The following is a 20282-nucleotide window of genomic DNA, read 5'->3' on the forward strand; positions in this document are numbered from 1 at the left end:
GTCATGAAACAGACACTTATGAAGTCAGCTGGCAAATATTACAAAGTAACAGTCCATTTAATATGTCTTTACGTCTGTGGATCAAGCATTATCTCACAGGTACGTCCCAGCTCTCCCAGTTTGACACGGGCATATTCTGCACGGTTTAAGGCCATCTGACAGTCCTTTCTGGCTGAGTATGTCGATCCCTCATGAGGCTGACCTGTTGCCACCTTTACGCAGAAAACAAGAAATAAAAAAGTTAGTGCATCAGAGGCAGTCAAAGTTTTTCTCCAATGCTATATGTTTTGATAGATAGATAGATAGATAGATAGATAGATAGATAGATAGATAGATAGATAGATAGACATGGAAGAATGGATGGCATGATGCATGGAATGATGGATGATAGATCAGGAAGGATGGATGGATGGAACAATAGATGGATGGAGATAGAAAGATAGATAGAACGATAGATAGATAATTAGATAGATGTAACCCACATACACATTACACACCTGTGTCAGATATCGGATCTGTGCACTCAGTTCATTCTCAACTCTGTTGATGGAGGTCTGGAACTGATTCAGCTGTCGGTCTAATAAACTGGCATTGGCCTTCTCTTTAGAAAGCTCCAGCACAATAGTTCCTGATAGACAGATTGTTACCATTCAAACTGTATACTAGATTAAACATATACAAAATAATAAATCCTAACACTGTTAAGCTTTTAAGCAGGTATATTTATAATGACAGTTACAAAACCCCTAATTAAAAAAAAAAGGCCTCTATCGGCCAAAGCTGGTTTGCTAGTCACCAGGTCTACCCCAGGTGGTCAGTTTACTGGGCTTAAATCAGGTTTAAATGCGTTTCTCTAGCTAAGCCAGCTAAAATAAGCTCAACCAGTTGGTCAGTTTACTGAGTTTAAAGCAGGTTTAAATGAGTTTTGTCTTCCTAAACCAGCTAAAGTCAGCATGGCCAGACTAGGGAACTAGCCTAAATCAGCGAAGACTAGAAAACTATTTTAAACTGGTTTAAGTCTAACACAAACCTGCGCTCTGCAGCACTAAAGCAATCTCCTTCTCCACATCTTCTAACGCTCTCAGCCTGTCATTAGCCATCCCGAGCACACAACCTACAGAATACAGAAAAAAACATAAAGCACAAACATACAAAAGACAAGCGCTCAACTCATACCTGAACATGCAGAATTATTAAACTGCAACAGACACCACACACACATACGTTAGCTATACAACGAGTTTAATTATTGAAAAATTAAAAACACACTTCAGAAATGTATGTTTGTAAAATAATTTAAGTCTACTTACTTGCATGTATATTTAAGCAACGAAAGTTACCTTGACCAGATATTTAACCACTGACTGTACTAAACAAAGCACTCGTATATTAGTATATTGGGAAGTACGGAAGCCGCAGAAGAACAAAAATAATAGAAACGCGAAACCTGCCCACTTACCGTAGAGAAAACTAAACAAGGAAATGTTTAACTACTAATTAAAGCGATTTGTACAACATCTGAAGAAAATCTCCCACAGAAATTGGTTGTATAGGGCTGCAAGTTATATTCAATGTGAAAACCGCTGAAATGATACTTTAGACGAGACTCGAAACAGTGAGAAATAGGTGAATTGTCCATCTGAACTCGAGCAGACATGGAGTCTTGGAAGAGTCACGTGCGCGCGGAGTTGTTTCACAGAGACTGTAAGCAGAGAGATCCTTTCTCTGGCCTCTTTGATAAGGGTGAGTAATACAGATGCTGTCAAATGTACATAAACAAGCTATAAGTACTGCTGTGCTTCAGTAATGACTGGATGCTCTGACAGTGTCCAGGCTGGAGGAGATGCTGGACTTTCATATCAAACTCTGGCAAGGCAGGTAACACAACACGTGACATCTATTATTGTACTGATTTGATTTCTTGACTTATTGGCATAAATTACATTATGCATACTGGTGTATTTACTTGACACACATCGCAATTTACTATGTTTGTGTGTGCTGTTATATTTGATTCAGTTCCAAAGAAAACAGATACTCTAGATGCCCAAATGAAGGCGGCACACTTTATTTGAGAGTGAATGAGGTGGAATTTCTTAATCAACAGGTAAGAGAAATATCAATAAACATCACTGATAAACTGCCTTATTGCTAAAACTCTCATTTTATTCCCCACCAGATCTATAGATTTTATGCATAACATTGCAATTTGTAAGTTTTATTAAGGTTTCTGTTATGCTTAATCTTTATGATTTTTTTTTAATCTAGGACTTGATATATACATACCACTACCGTTCAAAAGTTTGAGATCGGTAATATTTTTTTATGTTTTTAAAATAAGTCTCTTATGCTCACCAAGGCTGTATTTATTTGATTAAAAATACAACAAAAAAAACAGTAATATTGTGAAATATTATTACAATTTAAAACAACTTTTCTATTTGAATATATTTTAAAATATAATTTATCCCTGTGATGCAAAGCTGAATTTTCAGTATTATTACTCCAGTCTTCAGTGTCACATGACCCTTCAGAAAGTCTAATATGCTGATTTGATACTCAGTTATTATCAATGTTGGAAACAGTTGTGATGCTTAATATATTTTTGGAACCCGTGATACTTTTTTTCAGGATGTATTGATGAATGAAAAGTTAAAAAGAACAGCATTTTATCAATTTAACACATCCTTGCTGAATAAAAGTATTAATTAAAAAAAAAAAAAAAAAGAATACTGACCCCAAACTTTTGGACAGAAGTGTATATTTTAGAAAAGATTTCTATTTTAAATGCTTTTTTAAATAATTTTTTTAAAAACTTTATATTCATCAAAGAATCCTGAAAAAGTATCACAGGTTATAAAAAAATCTTAAGCAGCATAACTGTTTCCAACATTGATAATAAATCAGCATATTACATGATTTCTGAGGGATCATGTCACACTGAAGACTGTAATGATGCTGAAAATTCAGCTTTGATCACATACATCAATTATATTTTAAAGTATATTCAAATAGAAAAACATTATTTTAAATTGTAATAATATTTCACAATATTTTTGACCAAATAAATGCAGGCTTGATTAGCATAAGAGACTTCTTTCAAAAACATTAAAAATAGTATTTGTTTCAAAACTTTTGTATATATATATATGTGTGTGTGTGTGTGTGTGTGTGAGAGAGAGATATAGGCTACATCAGTCTCTCACTATTAACCATGGAATACCCTTCCACATCTGTCTTTTTTCAAGCTCAAGCAGAAAATCGCAGATTTGACCAGCAATATATACCTGAAGGAGGCAGAGTTACAGTACTGTCACTCACAGTAGGTCAAACAGCACATATTGAAAAAAGATGATAAAGTCATCAAGACAAGCAGTCCTAATAGGGTTATATCATGTATTCCTGCTGTAGAGTTGCCCGTTACAGGACCGAAGCGGTTTTGTTGGCCCAGGGGGCTTCTTGTCTGAAGTCAGATCTGGAGGAATATGAGTATCAGCTGGAGTGTCAATCAAAGGAACTGACAGCACTGAGACGGGAGCACAGCACACTGACAGAGGAGATGGCTGCCACAAAACTCCAGGAGGAGGAACTCCTAGACCGCTGGTTAGAGGAGAAAAAACAGGAGGCTGTGAGGATTAATAAGCACAATGCAACACAAGAAAGGTGAATGTTATACCGTGATATGTTATTATTGCTTCTTCAATGCTTTTACTCATAAATGACTTGCAATACATTATATCGCCCACTAGGTGGCAACGTTTGGCTGGTCGACTGAAGAAGCGGTATCGGGGAAGGCCTCGCCCTCCACCGTGTGTAGCAGCTAACACTAACAACAGCTCAGATATCAAACCGACAGAGTCGAATATTTAGCGTCCTCTTTCTTGAAACAAACGTAGTTATCTAGGAATGTGAATTTTATGATGTTTCTGATGATTTCTTCCCCCCTACATTCTTGGAGATCATTTTACAGTAAGCATTTAAGCACCGCAAAAAAATTAAAATGTATTTTCGTACTATTTTTTTTGTCGTATTTCAGTACAAATATCTAAACATTCTTAAATCAAGATACATTTACTTATGAAGCAAAATATCTTAAGATATCAAGTCTTGAATGAAAAAATAGTCTTAATTCAAAGTGAAAAAAAAAAATCTGACCTTATTGGCAGATGTTTATTCTTGCTTTAAACAAACTCACTTCATTTTGACCAACTTTTCATTAAACAAGACTTGATATAATTAAGTATTTTTGCTTCTCTAGTAAATGTCTTGATTTAAGAATGTTTATTTGTGCTGGAAAACCATAAGAAAATCATTTTTTGCAGTGTGAGAGCAAAAACCTTCAATTTTCTTAGCGAAATGTTGAATTCAAAAGTTAGTAATAAAGCTTACTCTTAATACCCCAAATTTAATACACAGCCATGTTGTATTTTATTTGTTTTATTAAAAAAATTAAATAAAAAAACAGATTTAAAAGAAAATGGCAAACAGTGTATCCTGTGATTATGAAAACTGTTAAAACAACAAATTTCCTTTCTCCTGAGGGATGTTAAATCTCTATACATCCATTAGCTGTTTCTTTTTTTACTAAATGCAGCAGCCCAACAAATTCAAAGCAGCACTTTCATATATGTACAACCTGCAGAAAGACAATATTTGCTCAATCGCATATGATCCTCACAGCAGCACAGAGAGACATGCATGGCCCGTGTCCATCTTTGTGTAATGCACAGGGGGTTATTATTGTACACAGATCACAGGAAAAATCAAGACGGTCTTTGTGAAAGGAATAAATATGGAGCAATTTAGCCATCTTTACAGATTGGCTTGCTGTTCATAACATAACAGTTGGCACAATAGAGTATAATTATTACATGCCTATTCAAAAAGGTATGAAATTCCCTGGAATCCCCTCCTTAGCTTTAGACAGGTATATTAATAAGTCATTTACTCCCCCCCCCCCCCCCCAATTAAATATCCAAATACTTCTTGAACTGTAATGAGATGAAAATAATTATTTCTATGTTACACCCTTAGGGAGACAAGAGATGCAAAATTTGATGTGAAGCGCTTCTGTTCTTGGTGAATGAGATGATAAAAATTCAGCAGTCCTCCTCCTTGTCGATTATTCCTTTTAACCGCAAGCGAGCAAAGTCCTCAAATACGATGTCGTCATCTGGGGTTAAACTGCTGTTAGAAAGAGTCACATGGAAAACAAAGCTTAAACCGAGAGGGAAATCTGATCATTGAGTTTGATATTGATATTAAAAATGCTTGCTTACTTTGTGTCAAACACTATCAAGTTGGTGTCAATCGGTGGATCCAACATTGGAGCAGCTGTTAAACAAAAATAGTTATTATTAAATGATTAATGAAGGTGTTATTACTTTGACAGTTACACACAACCTAGTTCAGTGCAATCAATGTGGTGTTTTGTGTTTGACACAAACCAGAGTTTGACTGGAAAAGGGTGTAGTCTGTAGGTTTTGGATGCATTAAGACAAAAGGCAGTTCCACCGAAACATCCCTGAATGAAAGAGAGATAAAACAAAACCAACACAGCCATTATTTGAAATACTTGTGGTGTGGAAGAGCTCTTAAGAGGACAAATCTCTCTAGAACTGACTGGGCCATATTTCACTACAAAATCAAAACTAATATGTAATGTGCTTGTATGTATATACATACTCATTTGGAAAGAAAAGAATGCTTTTATTCAGCATGGATGCATTCAATTGATCAAAAGTGACAGTAAAGGCAATTATGTTACCAAATATTTCAATTAGATGCTATTCAAGAATCATGAAAAAAATATTCTGAAGGATCATGTGACACTGAAGACTGGAGTAATGATGCTGAAAATTCAACTTTGCCATCACAGGAATAAAACTGCATTTAAAAATATATTAAAATAGAAACCATTCATTTTAAATGGTAGTAATATTTCACAATATTACAGCTTTTACTGTATTTTTGATCAAATAAATGCAGTCTTGATGAGTGTAAGAACCTTTCAAACTATTAAAAAGATCTTACCGAGCCCAAACATATGACCAGTAGATTTTTATATACTTTAGAATACGATTTTATGATTTTTTGGATTCTAACATTTTCATGACAATTAAGCCACATTCACTTCCACTGAAAATGTAATTCTGTAATCCTCAAGGGGAAAGTTGATTTTTAAATATATTGCAATCTGGAAATCGCAATTTACCATGCTTAACATTTCATCCAGTTTTTATCATGTGAAGGGGTTTTATCATATAAATAATAATAATAAAACAAACATTAGATTCAAATATTAAAAACATTTGTAAAGTACCTTACAGAATTTAATTTGTTTATTTTAGTAAACAAAATAATATTGATTCTACACAGGATCAGTGTAATATAGGTTCATCAGTGGCCCAAAATAGGCTATTTACATTTCAACATGTTGTTCTTTGGATTTAAAGGTAATATAAAATATGACCTAGGCATTTCGTAGTGAGATTCATCCATTCATGGCGTGTCATGTGTGTGTTGAGATTAGTGCTCTAACTATCGAAATCAGACAGGAAACACCAGGGTCAAGTTGAGCAGAACATTGAACACCATGCAGATCTCCTTTTTAATGGCAAACCTAGAGACACTACAGCAAGCCATCAGAATGCACAATGGATGTATTTACCTCTCCAGCAAGCTGCTTAAAAGCCTGACGTGACAGACAGATGGAGGGGAAGGAAACAGACAGAGAGAGATACATAAAACAATGGGAGAGTGACAAAATGATTCAATAACCAGAACGAGGCAGCACAGAGAGGCGAGAGATCAGGGAGGGAATATAAAGCTCGCACAGCATTCCTGAAAGAGAGCTTTAACAGCTAAAGCACAGCACGCTAATTAAAGCACCTCCGCTGAAAATATCAAAACCAAGAAAATTATAGAAGAAAAAAAAAAAAGTCTAGATAAACTAGTCAACCTACACTAGTCATACATACACAATGAACTACATGCGAGATAAAAACTGATTGATTATTATTATTATTTCTAAAACAGCAGCAACATGTAACAGTCTTTGTGTGGAGGACTACAGACCAATCAAAACTGCTCCCCAGTGTGTGACTGTAGAGAGGAAGCAGGTGTGACACATGACTCACCCTCCACGGGAGACCACCAGTTTGACTTTGACCCGATAGGACACCAGGACACCCAGAACTTCCTTATTACTCACATCCTTCACACTGCAGTCAAACACACAAACAGAATCAGTCAGTCGACTCTTTATCCTAAAAAGAATTCAAGTCAACACGAAACCTACTTTCTTGAAATAAAGGACTGATGAATTGTATACAAAAAGACCAGGAAAGTGTATTAGGAAAGTGAATAGGGTCATGTGATTTCATGTACACTACTGGTCAAAGGTTTGAGGTCAGAAAGTTTTTTTTTTTTTAGAAAAAAAAAATGTATTCTGCAAAGATACATTAAATTGATCAAAAGTGACAGTAAGACATTTATAATGGTACAAACAATCTTTGTACCATTAGAAAATGGCAAATTACATTTTAAAATAATTGAAAATAAAAAAAAAGTCATTTTAAATAGTAATAATATTTCACAATATTACTGTTTTTATTGTATTTCTGATAAAAATATATATACAGTCTTGTGAGAATATTTATAACATTTAAAAAAAAAATTGAACGGTAGTAAAGAGTAGACTATAAACACAAGTTGATTTCTTACCTCTCATTTACTTTAGAATTTAGGAAACTTTTTATTTTGTGAACATTTGGTTAACTAGCCTGAGCTTTGCATATATGCAAATACATAAATAATATGTTGCATGTTTGTAATTCGACTACAACATTACAATTTTATAAGAAAAAATAAATGCGTTTTATACGTTTTTTTCATAGGAGCCAGCCAGTGAGAATATGGGTAAAATGAGCTGGTTAAGTACAGTAATACTCACATAGTACTGGACGCCAGGTTGGTGTCCTCATGTTTGAGTTTTCCATCCAGCGCCAGCCCTCTCTTCTCTCGATTGTTGTTGAGAGTGGGTGTGAGTGTGTACACTTTACAGAATGTAGAGCTGGATGCCACTTGATCGCTGCAGAACACGGATAGACATTGTTAGAAAGTCAGCAAACAGACATGTTTTTGTCATGTCACTTTTGGGCAGGTTTGTTATCCAAATGACATCTTAATCATAAATCTTTGATAAATGACAACTAAAAGTTCAGATAATCATTTCAAAACACCAACATCTATATAGTATCTAAACATAAAATATGCTTACTCTGCCTCTATATGAGCCACTGGACATTTGTACTGCGCTGTACTGAAGAGACAGATATCAGCATACTGTCGTACTGTAGAGACACAAATGCAAACAGTACAGTAATAATATGTAAACAGATCATAGATGATGAGACTGATATGAAAATAATGTCAAACTAAAAACAACAATAGATGGGCTGATGGCTGTGACTCACCTGATATTTTAACCCTTTTGACAGTCTTGGTTGAATTATTGGTAACATGGACGTTAACACTGATGGGTTCTCCATGGTAATACAGCTGTGTGAGGAGATAAAGGTTAATTACAGGTTCATTATTTCTAACTAGCACTGATCTGTGTTAAACAGTGTTACCTCTTTATCTAATGAAGCCTCTAGGTGTAAAGACCGGTCTGACATGAGGAAACTCCTCGTAGTCTCCACCATCGGCTGTGGGCCGGTTTTCTCAGGGGCGTACTGGACTTTACGAATCACTAGTCGCACTGAATTCCTGTTGAGGAAGAAATAATAATATTCAAATAAGATCTAAACTTTCTTTTCTAAAATGATTTATACTGAAAACTATGGAAGCTTGTTTCCGCCACAAGATATAAACTCGCAATTGTGCGGAAAAAAAAGTCAGAATTGTGAGATGAAAAGTCGCAATTGACCTTTTTTATTTTGTTATTCCATGGCAGAAAAAAATAAACAGAACTGCGAGATGTAAAATCAAACTTCTGAAGAAAAAAAAGTCAAAATTGCAAAGTGTAAAAAATTAGGAATTCAAGATGTAAACTCACAAATATGAATTTATACCTTGCAATTATGAGTTATAAACTCTCAACTGTGATAAAAAGTCACAATGACCTTTTTTATTTTGTTATTCCATGGCAGAAGAAAAAAAAATTGTGAGATGTAAATTAAGAATTCCAAGAAATTGGCAATTCTGAGGAAAAAAAGTCATCTATACCCTGCAATTACGAGATATAAACTTTCAATTGTACAAAAAAAAGTCTGAACTGCAAGATAAGAATTCACAATGAACTTTTTTATTTTGTTATTCTGTGGCGTAAACAAAAAAACACAATTGCGAGAAATAAACTAAGAATAAAACAACAACAACTTTTAATTCTGAGGAAACAAGTTATACATTTACAAGTACGAATTCATACCATGAGATTGTGAGTTGTACATTCACAATTGTAAGAAAAAAAAAGAGTCTGAACTGTGACATAAATCCGCAATTGTGAGGAAACGTTGAAAACAAATGCTTCCATTAAAAACATATGATAATGGGTCAAAAAAAAGGAAGGAAACTGCAGAGAATCAAACCTTTTGTGATTCTTGTCTTCCATCGATTTGGCACAGAAAGCCCTGATCTCAAAATCCACCCCACAGGCCTGGAGCGAGAAAGACAGAGGTAAACAAAGGAAGAGTTTGCCTAAGCTTCACAAACAGGATGTGTGCAAAATTGGGTGACAAATCTGAAGGTGTTAGATGGAGTTTGTTGCGTTAAAAAGAGGCTGTGTATAACTGATAATACCTTTCCTGTGTCCTCAGGCCCGGGCTGCAGGGTAACTGAACATGGCAAGTTTTGAGGTATCTGGAAAACAGAAAAATATATGTCCACTTAAACATAACGCAGTTGTCCACGTCTGTTGCCATGGTTACTATGGCAGTACGAGCGGAAACCAGGGATAACGCGGATATTACGCCATTGACAGGTGACAAGTGAACATGGACGAGCCATTATTTAAAATCGGAATTTCTCTGAAATTAAAAATCTTTGGGAACTTTTGGGATATTGTAAGTACACAACTGCAGGAAATATATCACACTGTGCAAGTGATTTTTGGATATTTTATTACAAAATTCTTACATATTGTACCTTTAACAGTGTTATTAAATTATTAATTAATAATATATTTATAATATGATATTAATTAATATGTTATTAATAATTAATATATCTTCGACATCTCTAACAAATATAAACTGCCGTAATAGCCTGTGTTCTTAAAGGCAGGGAGAAACTCACAGTGAAATGGAAAGGATAGGCATTCTGCCCCAGTTTCTTCAAAAGTCTCTCCTGCAGACGGCTGTGGGGCTTGGATTCCTCTGGAATAGGAGGATAGGCTTGAAAAGTGAAGATGTAAAGGTCTTTCCGGAAGGAGAGCCCTAAAACATCAAGGTCCTCGCGGCCATACCGGAAAGCACAGGTTAAAGTCACAAACACTGAAAGAAGGATCAAATAAAGTATTAGGGATTATTACAGAAACACCACAAGTGGGACATAATTTGCATTTGATGTGAAGCAACATGAGATAAGTATGGAAAAACACTGCATATGAGATTAACTTTACAAACATACCGGTATCAACTGGAAAACTAAACAGTTGGGATTTACAATATATCAGTATCATATAATTTAGTTGTGCACACTCATTTCCCTATACTTACATTTAGATTACCTTTGTCGTCATCTAATCCTCACTTAAATCTTTAAAAACACTACTAAATTAATAACACTGTTAATGTAATCTATAGACAACAAATTTTATTTTCCATACTGTACTTTATGTTTGAGATGCTAAGAATTAATTTGAAGCACTTATTTATTTATTTTAATTTTTAGGTTTTTATTATTTAGACAAAACAATATAGAATTTTACTATCTTCGATTTATCAGTTACCGGCCATGACATGAAAATAATTATTGGCTTATCGGTATCAGTCAGAATTGTAATTTCAGTTTCAATTAAATTTTCATTCATACCAAATTAGCAAAGCCAAAGATGCTTTCCGACTCACCTTTTCTTTCTTTGAGATATTCGGGTTCGATCAGGATCACACCATCTGTAGCAGAAGGACAATATGTTGTATGTCAGTGAACTTTAATACCTTTACTTCTCCATTTAAATACAACTGAACTTTTTATCTTAAGTCACTGACCAACGGGGTCTACATGATCAAGATGATCCACAAAATCTCTTTTCCCCAGGTATACTGTAAGCTGTGAAAACAGACAGGGTTGTAACTACAACTTGTGGAAACCAAAACTGTGATTGTGTGATAGAGAAAGGTTTTACCTTGCAGTTAGGACTGGACTTTTTGAATACCCTTTTGAACAACAGAAATGTATGCATGAATAATCACAGACATTATCAGAGTTGATCGTTTTGTACAAATAGGTGGAGAGTAGCCTTTTAAAGTGAAGCAGATGGCAAGAACCAAAAGAGCAAACAAATGGTGGAGAGCAACAAATGGCATACTGGGAGAACTTGTTTGCTTGCTCGCAAAGTTCAGTAATACTACGATCATGCTTGACATTACTAATAATACTGTTTTTTCAAGAAATAATTAGATAGAGCAGTATGAGAATTCTGCATAGACCTTACATGAGCAGCTGTTGTTAGCTGCCTGGCTATGCCACATGCATGCTAAAGGATGAACTGACTTCTAATGAAGACTTTGGAAATGCTTAAAAGACATTTCTAACAAAATTATGAAGATTGAACATTTTTAATATAATAAACGTGTATATTAGGTGCTGTTTATCCATCATGCTCAGTCAGGCTATCCAACCACGTCCATTTACAATCCAGCTAGTATTAACGTTAGCTTTCCTACTGCTCGCTTCATATTTTGAACAATAATGATCCCAAAAATATGAAATGCCTGACGCTTTAAAAAATACTCACCGGGTGCCTGCCTTGTCCCCCATAATGAGGGAGGAATTGGCTGTGGGAATTTGTAGAGGAAAACACAGCTATGACACAGAGTGTAAACAGAAGCTCCTGTAGGTGTTCACTCACTCCCTGGCGGTGGGCGGAGCTACGGGCGGGTCACGTGAGTTGCAGCAGTAGATACATACGTGTATCTATGCAGCATAGATACACGGCTCAGAATCACAGTAAAGAATTTATTTATCTATTAATATACTTATTGAATTATACTTATTAATCATATCTATTTATTTGTATTGATTATATTAAGTGCGTTATTTATTAATTATGGTAAATTTAATATAGTCACACAATGTCTTTTTCCCCAAACTAAAATATACAGCAGTGAGGATGGTGAATGGTGAGGAACTTCCAAGCTTTGATAACAAAAGGGGTCAAACATGTCATACCTTGATGATTCTTTTTTTTATCTAATAGCATTGTGTGATGGCATCAAAGGAGTGATATTTTCTCTGAGAGAGTCCATGTACCCGAGTCCTGGGTCATTGTCTGGGTGTGCCATTTATGTGGACGATGGTTGTATTTTCTTTATAATTATAGCTTGAAGGTAGAACACTGCAAAGGTTTCACAACACACTGGTTTAAACTGATGAGTGAATTTGACAGATCTGCACACAGATGAGATGTCAGACTGCATTTTAGAACTAAACGAAGAGAGAAACAAACCATCCACTTTTCACAGAGAAACTATGAAGCCCTTTTCTGCCAAATAAGAAAAACATGCCTTAGTAAATCATAATAAATATAAGATACAAAAGTCAGTTACCTGAATACTGAGTCAAGTATATCAAGTAGGTCAAAAATATGGCATACTAGGTCATAACTATGTCATAAAAAGATGAAATTGACTAAAATAGTCAACATAATGAGATGCTAAGTCATAAGTGAGATTAAAATAATAGGAATTGATATACTGTCATAATTATGAGATACAAATGTCTTACTAAATACACACAATGGTGAAATTATGTAGTTATGAGAAATTCTGAGAAAGTCCTAATTATGAGATGAGAAGAAAATGACAAAATTGCTGACTTACAAAGTCATTGATATGACGTCCTAATTCTGATTTTTACTTATAATTTGCCTTATGTCATGAATTTAATCTCATAATTTAGACTTTTTTAGCTTCTCATCATGAATACACTCTTATACCTGCTTATGCATGAAGTTTAATTAAAAATACGACAACAAAACTAAACGTTTTTAGTCATTTATTTGATATTTATACACCGATGGGCTTATTTTATTTGACTTAAAGCACAGGAATGGACAGTGTTTCACTTTTTGTTTAGTTATTCTGGACACAATACTGTTGTACCTCCAAAGATGTGTTGGTTCACTCTCTCTCAAAGCAAAAAAATAAAAGGAACAAATCTGTAAATCTGTTCATATGCATAGAATATCACTGATTTGATTTCCCAACAAAATAATAATAATAACAATAATACATTTATCTGGATGGGTGAGGCACAAAGCGGTTTCTTCAACGCCTATTGATGTGCTGTACATATTAAATGTTTGTTCCATCTGGTTGGGTCAGATCCGTATGGTGTAGGAGTCAGAATGAGTGACATATCGAACCCAACGTTGTGACAGTCCTGTCTGAGTTGGAGAGAGTCGGAGGAAGCGGATCTGAAGGCCCGTGCAGGTTTGTTTGGGCAGTTCGAATGACATACTGACAGGGCCGACCTCCAATAAAGAGGCAGAGCTTAGACCAGGAACGTCCACCTGTGGGATCAGAATATACATTAACAGTGACTGATGACAATTTGCGTCAAGCAAATATTCGTATTATAACATCACCTTGAACAGTGCAGACAACTGCGCTCCTCCTGGAAAACGTGGGATCTCCCAGAGCAGGGCTTTGCTCTTCGGCTGCAGTTCCGCAGTCTGGTCAGGACTACTGAGCTCCTGAGACATACTGTACAGGATGGTGAAGCATAAGAGGCTATACATGGTCCATAAAACTGCATTACACTAATAATCATGACGATGCATAATCTGACCTTACAGAGCCTTTAGGCACAGGCACGGTGATGGAAACATTAAGTGCCGTACTGCAGAAAAAAAGTAAAGAACATTACTTGTGATGTAACTGAGTGCTATTATTTACATATTTTGATGAATTGATTATGCCATTTTTCACACTCATCTAAGGTATGGCTTATTATATGCACTATGCAGCATGTCGACTAACCTTTTAGGTGGAAGATCACAGCGAAGTTTAAGAAAGATCAACACCCTGCAAAGAAAAATCCATTAAAGCAATAATTACAGTGATTGTACCACAATCGAGAGGTGTTTATACAATATGACAGAGTCACTAATTTTTAATAAATAGAGCAATTCATTATTAATAATAATCAGTTCAACTTCTGTCACTCATGTTGTCTTAAATCTCCAACTCACGATGAAAATAAATGAACTTAATTTAAAGTTAAATTAAAATGAATTCACAATTGCATTAAAAATCATTTAAATGTAAAACATTATGTATGAAAAGGACAAAATGAAATATACATCAGTTTACAGACCTGTTGACATAATCTTTTTCTATAGAGGGGAATAACTGAAATGGTGGTGCACACGGCAGCTCGTCACACAGCTGATACTGCATCACTGTTTGCTGAAGAGGAAAAAACATCACTAACTATCCATGCAGTAATTACACTAAAGTGCAATTCTGTGTATGTAGCAACAATTTACCTCTCCTTGGCTGGGACAAACTTTCAATATTCTGAAAGTATCAAATTCATCCAGTTTAACAGCCTGGTGGAATCTGCATTCATCTACACGCACAGCTGAACTATAGCCTGAAGAATAAAAGGAAACAGATTTTTAAAGGTGTAGTAAGACATTACTGAGAAACACTGTTGATATTCAAAATCAACCCAAACAAACACACCCCTCCCTTCACTGCTCCGCTCCAAAATGCACAAACACGCAATGTAAAGTCTCTTTATCATAGCTGAGATGAAGCAAAATAATGCTTTGCGAAAAAATAAAGCGAAGATAATGAACGAATGACAAGGAAGAACCAAAAATGAACATACTGTACACTAGAGTCTATACAAGCAAGAGTTTGTTGTTAGACAAACAATGACACTAAAAACTGTCCTGTTACTATAGCTCGCATTACAACAACAGCATATCTTGGTTCTGTGAAACATAGCAAAACCAATGTTACTCACAAATGGAGCAGAAACAACACAATCTCTGTGTCCATGTTCCAGCCTTCCCGCTTTGATCTTTGCAGCATTGATCTTTCCAGCACTGGAAAGCTTTTCTAATATTAACGCGGGTCCTAAAGCTCTTGCCTGATCTTAACCCTTCTTTTTCCAGTGATAGTCCTCTGACCTTTCTCATTTGTAATGTCTCTCAGCCACCTCTCTTTCTACAGTCTTTCTTCAAATATTCCTCTTGCTCACTCTCTCCTTACCCATCATGACGAGTCTATAAGCCCCCTACTGCCTATTGGTTTTTAGTCTGACCATAGGCGGAAATCGCGGGGGGGTCGAGGGGGGGGGGTCAGGACCCACCCTATCTGAGGGTTGTCCCCCCTAAAATATCATTAAAATATGTGTGTTGTAAATAAAATAATGATATATTCTTAAAATAATTGTTTACGAAATAAAATAATACAAATGCAAACGGGGCAAAAACAAAAAAACGTTTTAAACATTTTGAGTCCCCCCTCCCTTTCCTCACAGTGCTTTGGTCCACTGCCTCCGCCCCTTTTACCTCACCACCGAGCACCGACACACACACATTCCGGTGGCGGGAGAGATGAACTATGTTTTTGAGTAGTTGTGGAACTCCAGTAAGTCAATGTTATTTTATTCACTTTAAACATCGGATGAAGTGATTATTTTCTCTTTAATATAGATGATGCTGAGTCATTAATAAATCATGTAAAAAACAAATATATTGTGTACTAATGTACTTTTGTCACTGATGTAGTCTGCTATGTTAGCGATTATAACGTTTAACGTTTACCTAGCTTGTTTAATACAGTATATCCCCACACACACACCCACGCCCATAGAGTGTATGCATACACTACGTGATGTAACACGTTAGTCTTGTAGATTAGACTAGCCCGGGTGCGCATTTAGATTTTAACGCTTTCACTGTGATTTAGTCGGTTTATATCATTTAATTAGTGTTGTGACTGAACGCGTTCATTGAACGATAGTTCATGAACTCGTTCATATTTTGGGCGAACGTGAACTGAACGTGCTGTATTACTGCCTAATGAACGTTACTGTGAACGCGTTCATTCTGGTGTCTGTGAACGCACTCTCTCTCAGTTTAACTTCGTTCAATAGGGTGCCAGATTTCTATAGAGCCTTCCAGGCGAAAACCCGGCTAAAAATTCTTCAAAACCATATATTTTTTGTAAATAAGTTGTTTACACTAAACAACTTATTTACAAAAAAATTATGGTTTTGAATAATTTTTTTGGTCAATTTAGTCAGCTTTTTCATTAAACCAGAAAGAAACTTTGAGAAGAAGGATAATGGAACGGTCTCCATGCTACACTAATAATAGTAGTAAGGCTTTCCTCGGTGTACACATATCCTTGCAAGTACAATTTTGCCTGTATTATTGGTGTCCCCTTCAAAAATTGCTCTTGAGAATTGTTATGTTTATTGTCCCCCCCAACATTTTGATGAAATTTTCGCCCCTGAGTCTGACCCACTTTCAACTGTGTTTCTCAGAAATCACTTACTGCACCTTTAATAAAAGATATGTGTAGTGTATGTGTATTGATCAGTGTTGCATACTCAACCTTTCAGCTGGGACTTTCCAATATTAAGCTCTTCATTCAGTCCAATCCGCATCTCTACAGGATGAAGAAAAGAAATATACAATCATTGAAGGGAAGATCATTTCACAATCTGCATTAACATGGGTCGCAAGATGTAGCCGACTCACCTGAACAGGTTGGAAGAAAGCATTTTATTCTTATCTCTCCCTGAATATCTGCTTTCATTAAAACTCCCTTTAAAATAAGCATAAAATGTAAAAGATAAGCGATTTAAGTGAAGAAAGCAATTAGCAGTTTTATTTCAAAACATGATTCAAGTTATACTCACATTGGAGCCAATAACCACAGACAACCTCTCTATTACATCCACAAAGATCTCATTCTGTCCACCCTGCAGCCAGAGAGAGAGAAAATTCATACTAATTTCCTAAGATCATCACAGATAACATGTAAAACTGACGAATCTAGGAAAACCCACCTGCTCTCCTCGACTGGACATTATAGGACGACTGGCTGCAACACTAGGGGCCACTTTACTCTGTTGCGTCTCAGCCCCAAACTACAAAATATGAAAATTTAAATGTTTATACAATGCCTTAAAAAGCAGTGGTTCTCAACTAAGAGGCCAGGGCCCATTATGGGGACTCAGCACACTTCCAAGGTGGCTTAAAATGAATTCAAATAAGACAAATCAAGATTTAAAATTATAAAACAGCTAAAAACCGAGATTTAAGCTGAAATCATATTTCTTCTAAATAAATAGTCCAGTTTCATTTTAGTTAAACTTTCAATAATTTTGTTGCATGACATTTTAATTAGTATTTGTTTTTTAAAAATAGTTCTATATAGTTTTTGTTCATTTTTATTTCAGTTTTAGTTTAGGTTATTTTAGTGCTTCAAGTAAAACTAAATGAAAAAGAAAAATGTTGATTTGACAAGTAGCTGAAAAAAATCTCATTTTACTTTAAGCAACGGAAACGTTTTTACATTTTGTCATCTTCTAAAATATTTTATCGTGTAGAAATCGCTATTTGTACAAAAATATTAAAAAGAAAACCTGTAATCAAGTCATTAATTGATAATAAAAAGTGTAAATCGTAAAGAACATTGTTATTTTAACTATGGATTTTAATGATTTTATTTAATATATTGCCACTCCTGGTTCCTAAATAAAAGTAAGGTTGATATTGAGAACCACTGCTTTAAAGTAAGATTAACTGTTATAATGGAGACCATTATAATTATTATTTTAAAAACACTAATATATGTAGAAATAAAACATGTGAGAAAAAAAATTAATAGCAAGAAGCATAACATAACAAGATGCCATAAAAGACCATAACAACACAAATATAACTTACCAAACCAACATTACTGAGGTCAAAGAGACTGAAGGGTTTGGATGACACAGCTTCTGTCTGGATGAAGTTTTTCAGTATGTCAGTTGAGGTCGTCTGTATGTAGCCAAAGTCCTGATGATCACAGACATAGAGGAAGGATATATAAAGTTGGTGTGCTTTTAAGACATATTTGTTTAATGTGACAACAAAAATTAAAGAGTGAGAACATTTACCACCATCTCATCCAGCAGCTCATAAATTAGAGCAAAATTCATCCGCACTGATTTCTCTGACAAACTGCCACAGTAGTCCTTGGTAAGAGCTGCTAATCTGAGAGACATAAAACAGCTGCTTATCATCATGCCATCTACACAGGTAACAAATAGCTGTAATAATAAAAATAATATGGCATAACTGATCAAATAAAGATTTGTTAACCTGTTAAGGAACTCAATTATGGTGAAGGGGGATGGGTTTGTCTTGGTGGACGCAACCCAGTAAAGCCCACCCTGCCTTACATGGATGAAATGATGGTCTTTGTGTGTCTGCAACAAGATAAAAAAAACTGTAGGTACACAGTCAAAACAATGCACTGCAATATCATTCTATTTTCAAAACAACTAGTCAGACATCAGATGCCCAAATATTACCATGACAACCGGAGGCTGATCCCCACTAAGAGCTGTGACCATCTCATAGAATACATTGATGGAGTCTTTACTGGCCTCTCCTCGAACTGACACACAGAATTAAGAAACTCTGATATGTAGAAATGATTAAAGATTTTGGCATATGACTCTTAAAAGCACTACAGGCCGGGCTTCATTATAATGTGATTTTTGTACCAACCAACCAGAGAGATACACACTACCATTTAAATAATTCAATTATTTTAATGTTTTTGAAAGAAGTCTCTTTTGCTCATCAAATCTGCATTTGTTTGATCACAAACAATAAAAAGAGTAACATTGTGAAATATTATTACAATTTAAAAGAACAATTTTCAATTTTAACGTATTTTAAAATTCCTGTAATGCAAAGCTGAATGTTCTGCTGTTTTCAGTGTCACATGATCCTTTAGAAATCATTCGAATATGCTGATTTACTGCTTAAGAAACATTTCTTATTATTATCAATGTTGAAAACAGCTGTGCTGCTTAATATTTTTGTGTGGGTTAAGTAAAATTTGTACAAATTAATTCATACTTTTATTCAGCAAGGACATTAAATTAATGAAGAAAAATTAAAGACATTTATTATTTTACAAAAGATTTCTATTTCAAATAAATTCTGTTCTTTTGAACTTTCTGTTCTGTTCCAGAATCCTGAAAAAAAAAAGTTTAAAAAATGTTATCCAGCAAAAACTATTTTCAATATGATTAATAATAAGAGCTATATTATTATTAATAACCGAGCACCAATAATAACTGATATAAGCAGCAACTCAGCATATTAGAATGATTTCCGAAGGATCATGTGACACTGAAGACTGGATTAGGCTAATGATGATGAAAATTCAGCTTTTCCATCACAGGAATAAATTACATTTGAAATATATTCAAATAGTTATTGTTTTACTGTATTTTACACCAACTGAAATGCAGCATTGGTGAACACTTCTTTCGAATTTTTTTTTTTTTTAAATCTGAATTATTCCAAACGTTTGACCTGTAGTGTAACGTTAAACACATGACCTACATCTCACAAAAATAATAAACCAGTCGTAAGGATACAGTCTTTATATATGAGATGATCTCCCTTTGATGACAAGATGAAGATTTGACTTATCATTTTCTTCAGCACACACGATTCTGTTTCATATTATTACAAATCAGTCTGCTCTCTCTTCCGCCGTCATTTGAATTCTGAAATAGGACAAAATTAACCCGTTTAACTGCTCAAATGTTTCATTTCTGCTAGCTTCGTGACTGTAAACAGCCGGTTTGTTCTTCTTCGTGAACTCTCGCGTACTGACAGTGACAGGAACGTTATTGCCATCTACTGAGTTGGAGCATAAACTGCTCCTCGACAACGACGCCTAAATAGTCTGAAGCTACTCTCAAAATGAACAGCAAATGATTCTAAAGTATGTTTTTAAGTTATTTTATATTTTTATAAATGTATTTTGATGTAGAGGAAAGGTGCTTAAGTCTATAGGTGG

General features: G+C 35.0%; 4 protein-coding genes across 9 annotated transcripts; 1 reads left to right on the forward strand and 3 right to left on the reverse strand.

Annotated features, from left to right (window-relative positions):
* Positions 1 to 36: 36 nt before the first annotated feature.
* med11 (mediator complex subunit 11) lies at positions 37 to 1429 on the reverse strand. Of its 2 annotated transcripts, none has more exons than XM_056247807.1 (4): positions 1341 to 1429; positions 1031 to 1114; positions 498 to 628; positions 37 to 212 (listed from the first exon to the last, which is right to left on the reverse strand). In XM_056247807.1, exons 2-4 carry the CDS (start codon positions 1098 to 1100, stop codon positions 69 to 71), a joined length of 345 nt encoding a protein of 114 aa, XP_056103782.1. In that variant the 5' UTR covers positions 1101 to 1114; positions 1341 to 1429; the 3' UTR covers positions 37 to 68. The 2 variants fall into 2 exon arrangements, with proteins under 2 accessions (XP_056103782.1, XP_056103781.1); XM_056247806.1 differs by having other exon boundaries at positions 1311 to 1425.
* A 90-nt stretch (positions 1430 to 1519) lies between these two features.
* Positions 1520 to 3938, forward strand: si:ch1073-143l10.2 (uncharacterized protein LOC565165 homolog). The gene is made up of 6 exons (XM_056247804.1): positions 1520 to 1743; positions 1827 to 1878; positions 2020 to 2107; positions 3249 to 3322; positions 3412 to 3663; positions 3750 to 3938. The coding sequence occupies exons 1-6, from the start codon at positions 1656 to 1658 to the stop codon at positions 3868 to 3870; spliced, it is 675 nt and encodes a 224-aa protein (XP_056103779.1). The 5' UTR covers positions 1520 to 1655; the 3' UTR covers positions 3871 to 3938.
* A 1141-nt stretch (positions 3939 to 5079) lies between these two features.
* arrb2a (arrestin, beta 2a) lies at positions 5080 to 12103 on the reverse strand. 4 transcript variants are annotated; one of them, XM_056247810.1, is made up of 16 exons: positions 11963 to 12103; positions 11351 to 11381; positions 11214 to 11274; positions 11073 to 11117; positions 10300 to 10496; positions 9805 to 9864; positions 9594 to 9661; positions 8637 to 8772; positions 8478 to 8562; positions 8282 to 8354; positions 7955 to 8092; positions 7140 to 7223; positions 6671 to 6694; positions 5448 to 5524; positions 5280 to 5334; positions 5080 to 5184 (listed from the first exon to the last, which is right to left on the reverse strand). In XM_056247810.1, the coding sequence occupies exons 1-16, from the start codon at positions 11983 to 11985 to the stop codon at positions 5100 to 5102; spliced, it is 1242 nt and encodes a 413-aa protein (XP_056103785.1). In that variant the 5' UTR covers positions 11986 to 12103; the 3' UTR covers positions 5080 to 5099. The 4 variants fall into 4 exon arrangements, with proteins under 4 accessions (XP_056103785.1, XP_056103784.1, XP_056103787.1 ...); XM_056247809.1 differs by having other exon boundaries at positions 5080 to 5187; positions 11963 to 12102; XM_056247812.1 differs by lacking the exon at positions 6671 to 6694 and having other exon boundaries at positions 11963 to 12102.
* Positions 12104 to 13204: 1101 nt separating this feature from the next.
* On the reverse strand, positions 13205 to 20084 carry ap4m1 (adaptor related protein complex 4 subunit mu 1). 2 transcript variants are annotated; one of them, XM_056247814.1, is made up of 15 exons: positions 19855 to 20084; positions 18772 to 18857; positions 18560 to 18666; positions 18358 to 18451; positions 18143 to 18253; positions 17260 to 17340; positions 17110 to 17172; positions 16949 to 17015; positions 16803 to 16856; positions 14717 to 14823; positions 14545 to 14636; positions 14208 to 14252; positions 14017 to 14067; positions 13814 to 13931; positions 13205 to 13738 (listed from the first exon to the last, which is right to left on the reverse strand). In XM_056247814.1, the coding sequence occupies exons 1-15, from the start codon at positions 19910 to 19912 to the stop codon at positions 13547 to 13549; spliced, it is 1326 nt and encodes a 441-aa protein (XP_056103789.1). In that variant the 5' UTR covers positions 19913 to 20084; the 3' UTR covers positions 13205 to 13546. The 2 variants fall into 2 exon arrangements, with proteins under 2 accessions (XP_056103789.1, XP_056103788.1); XM_056247813.1 differs by having other exon boundaries at positions 18355 to 18451.
* Positions 20085 to 20282: the final 198 nt, after the last annotated feature.

The sequence above is a fragment of the Rhinichthys klamathensis genome, unplaced genomic scaffold (genome assembly GCF_029890125.1).
Source record: "Rhinichthys klamathensis goyatoka isolate OS25496 unplaced genomic scaffold, OSU_Roscu_1.1 h1tg000050l_1, whole genome shotgun sequence".
In the NCBI taxonomy this organism is placed as follows: domain Eukaryota; kingdom Metazoa; phylum Chordata; class Actinopteri; order Cypriniformes; family Leuciscidae; genus Rhinichthys; species Rhinichthys klamathensis.

Coding starts and splice junctions, on each gene's coding strand:
- med11 (XM_056247807.1), bottom strand. CDS start 1,100: ATGGCTAATGACAGGCTGAGAGCGTTAGAAGATGTGGAGAAGGAGATT. Junction 629..1,030: donor TTTAGTGCTGCAGAGCGCAG/GTTTGTGTTAGA, acceptor TCTGTCTATCAG/GAACTATTGTGCTGGAGCTT. Junction 213..497: donor AGATCCGATATCTGACACAG/GTGTGTAATGTG, acceptor TTCTGCGTAAAG/GTGGCAACAGGTCAGCCTCA.
- si:ch1073-143l10.2 (XM_056247804.1), top strand. CDS start 1,656: ATGGAGTCTTGGAAGAGTCACGTGCGCGCGGAGTTGTTTCACAGAGAC. Junction 2,108..3,248: donor TGGAATTTCTTAATCAACAG/GTAAGAGAAATA, acceptor TCTTTTTTCAAG/CTCAAGCAGAAAATCGCAGA. Junction 3,323..3,411: donor TTACAGTACTGTCACTCACA/GTAGGTCAAACA, acceptor TTCCTGCTGTAG/AGTTGCCCGTTACAGGACCG.
- arrb2a (XM_056247809.1), bottom strand. CDS start 11,985: ATGGGGGACAAGGCAGGCACCCG. Junction 8,773..9,593: donor GAAGACAAGAATCACAAAAG/GTTTGATTCTCT, acceptor CTTCCTCAACAG/GAATTCAGTGCGACTAGTGA. Junction 8,093..8,281: donor GTGGCTCATATAGAGGCAGA/GTAAGCATATTT, acceptor CGTGTTCTGCAG/CGATCAAGTGGCATCCAGCT.
- ap4m1 (XM_056247813.1), bottom strand. CDS start 19,912: ATGATAAGTCAAATCTTCATCTTGTCATCAAAGGGAGATCATCTCATA. Junction 14,824..16,802: donor TGGAAAGTCCCAGCTGAAAG/GTTGAGTATGCA, acceptor TTTATTCTTCAG/GCTATAGTTCAGCTGTGCGT. Junction 13,739..13,813: donor AGTTGTCTGCACTGTTCAAG/GTGATGTTATAA, acceptor CTGATCCCACAG/GTGGACGTTCCTGGTCTAAG.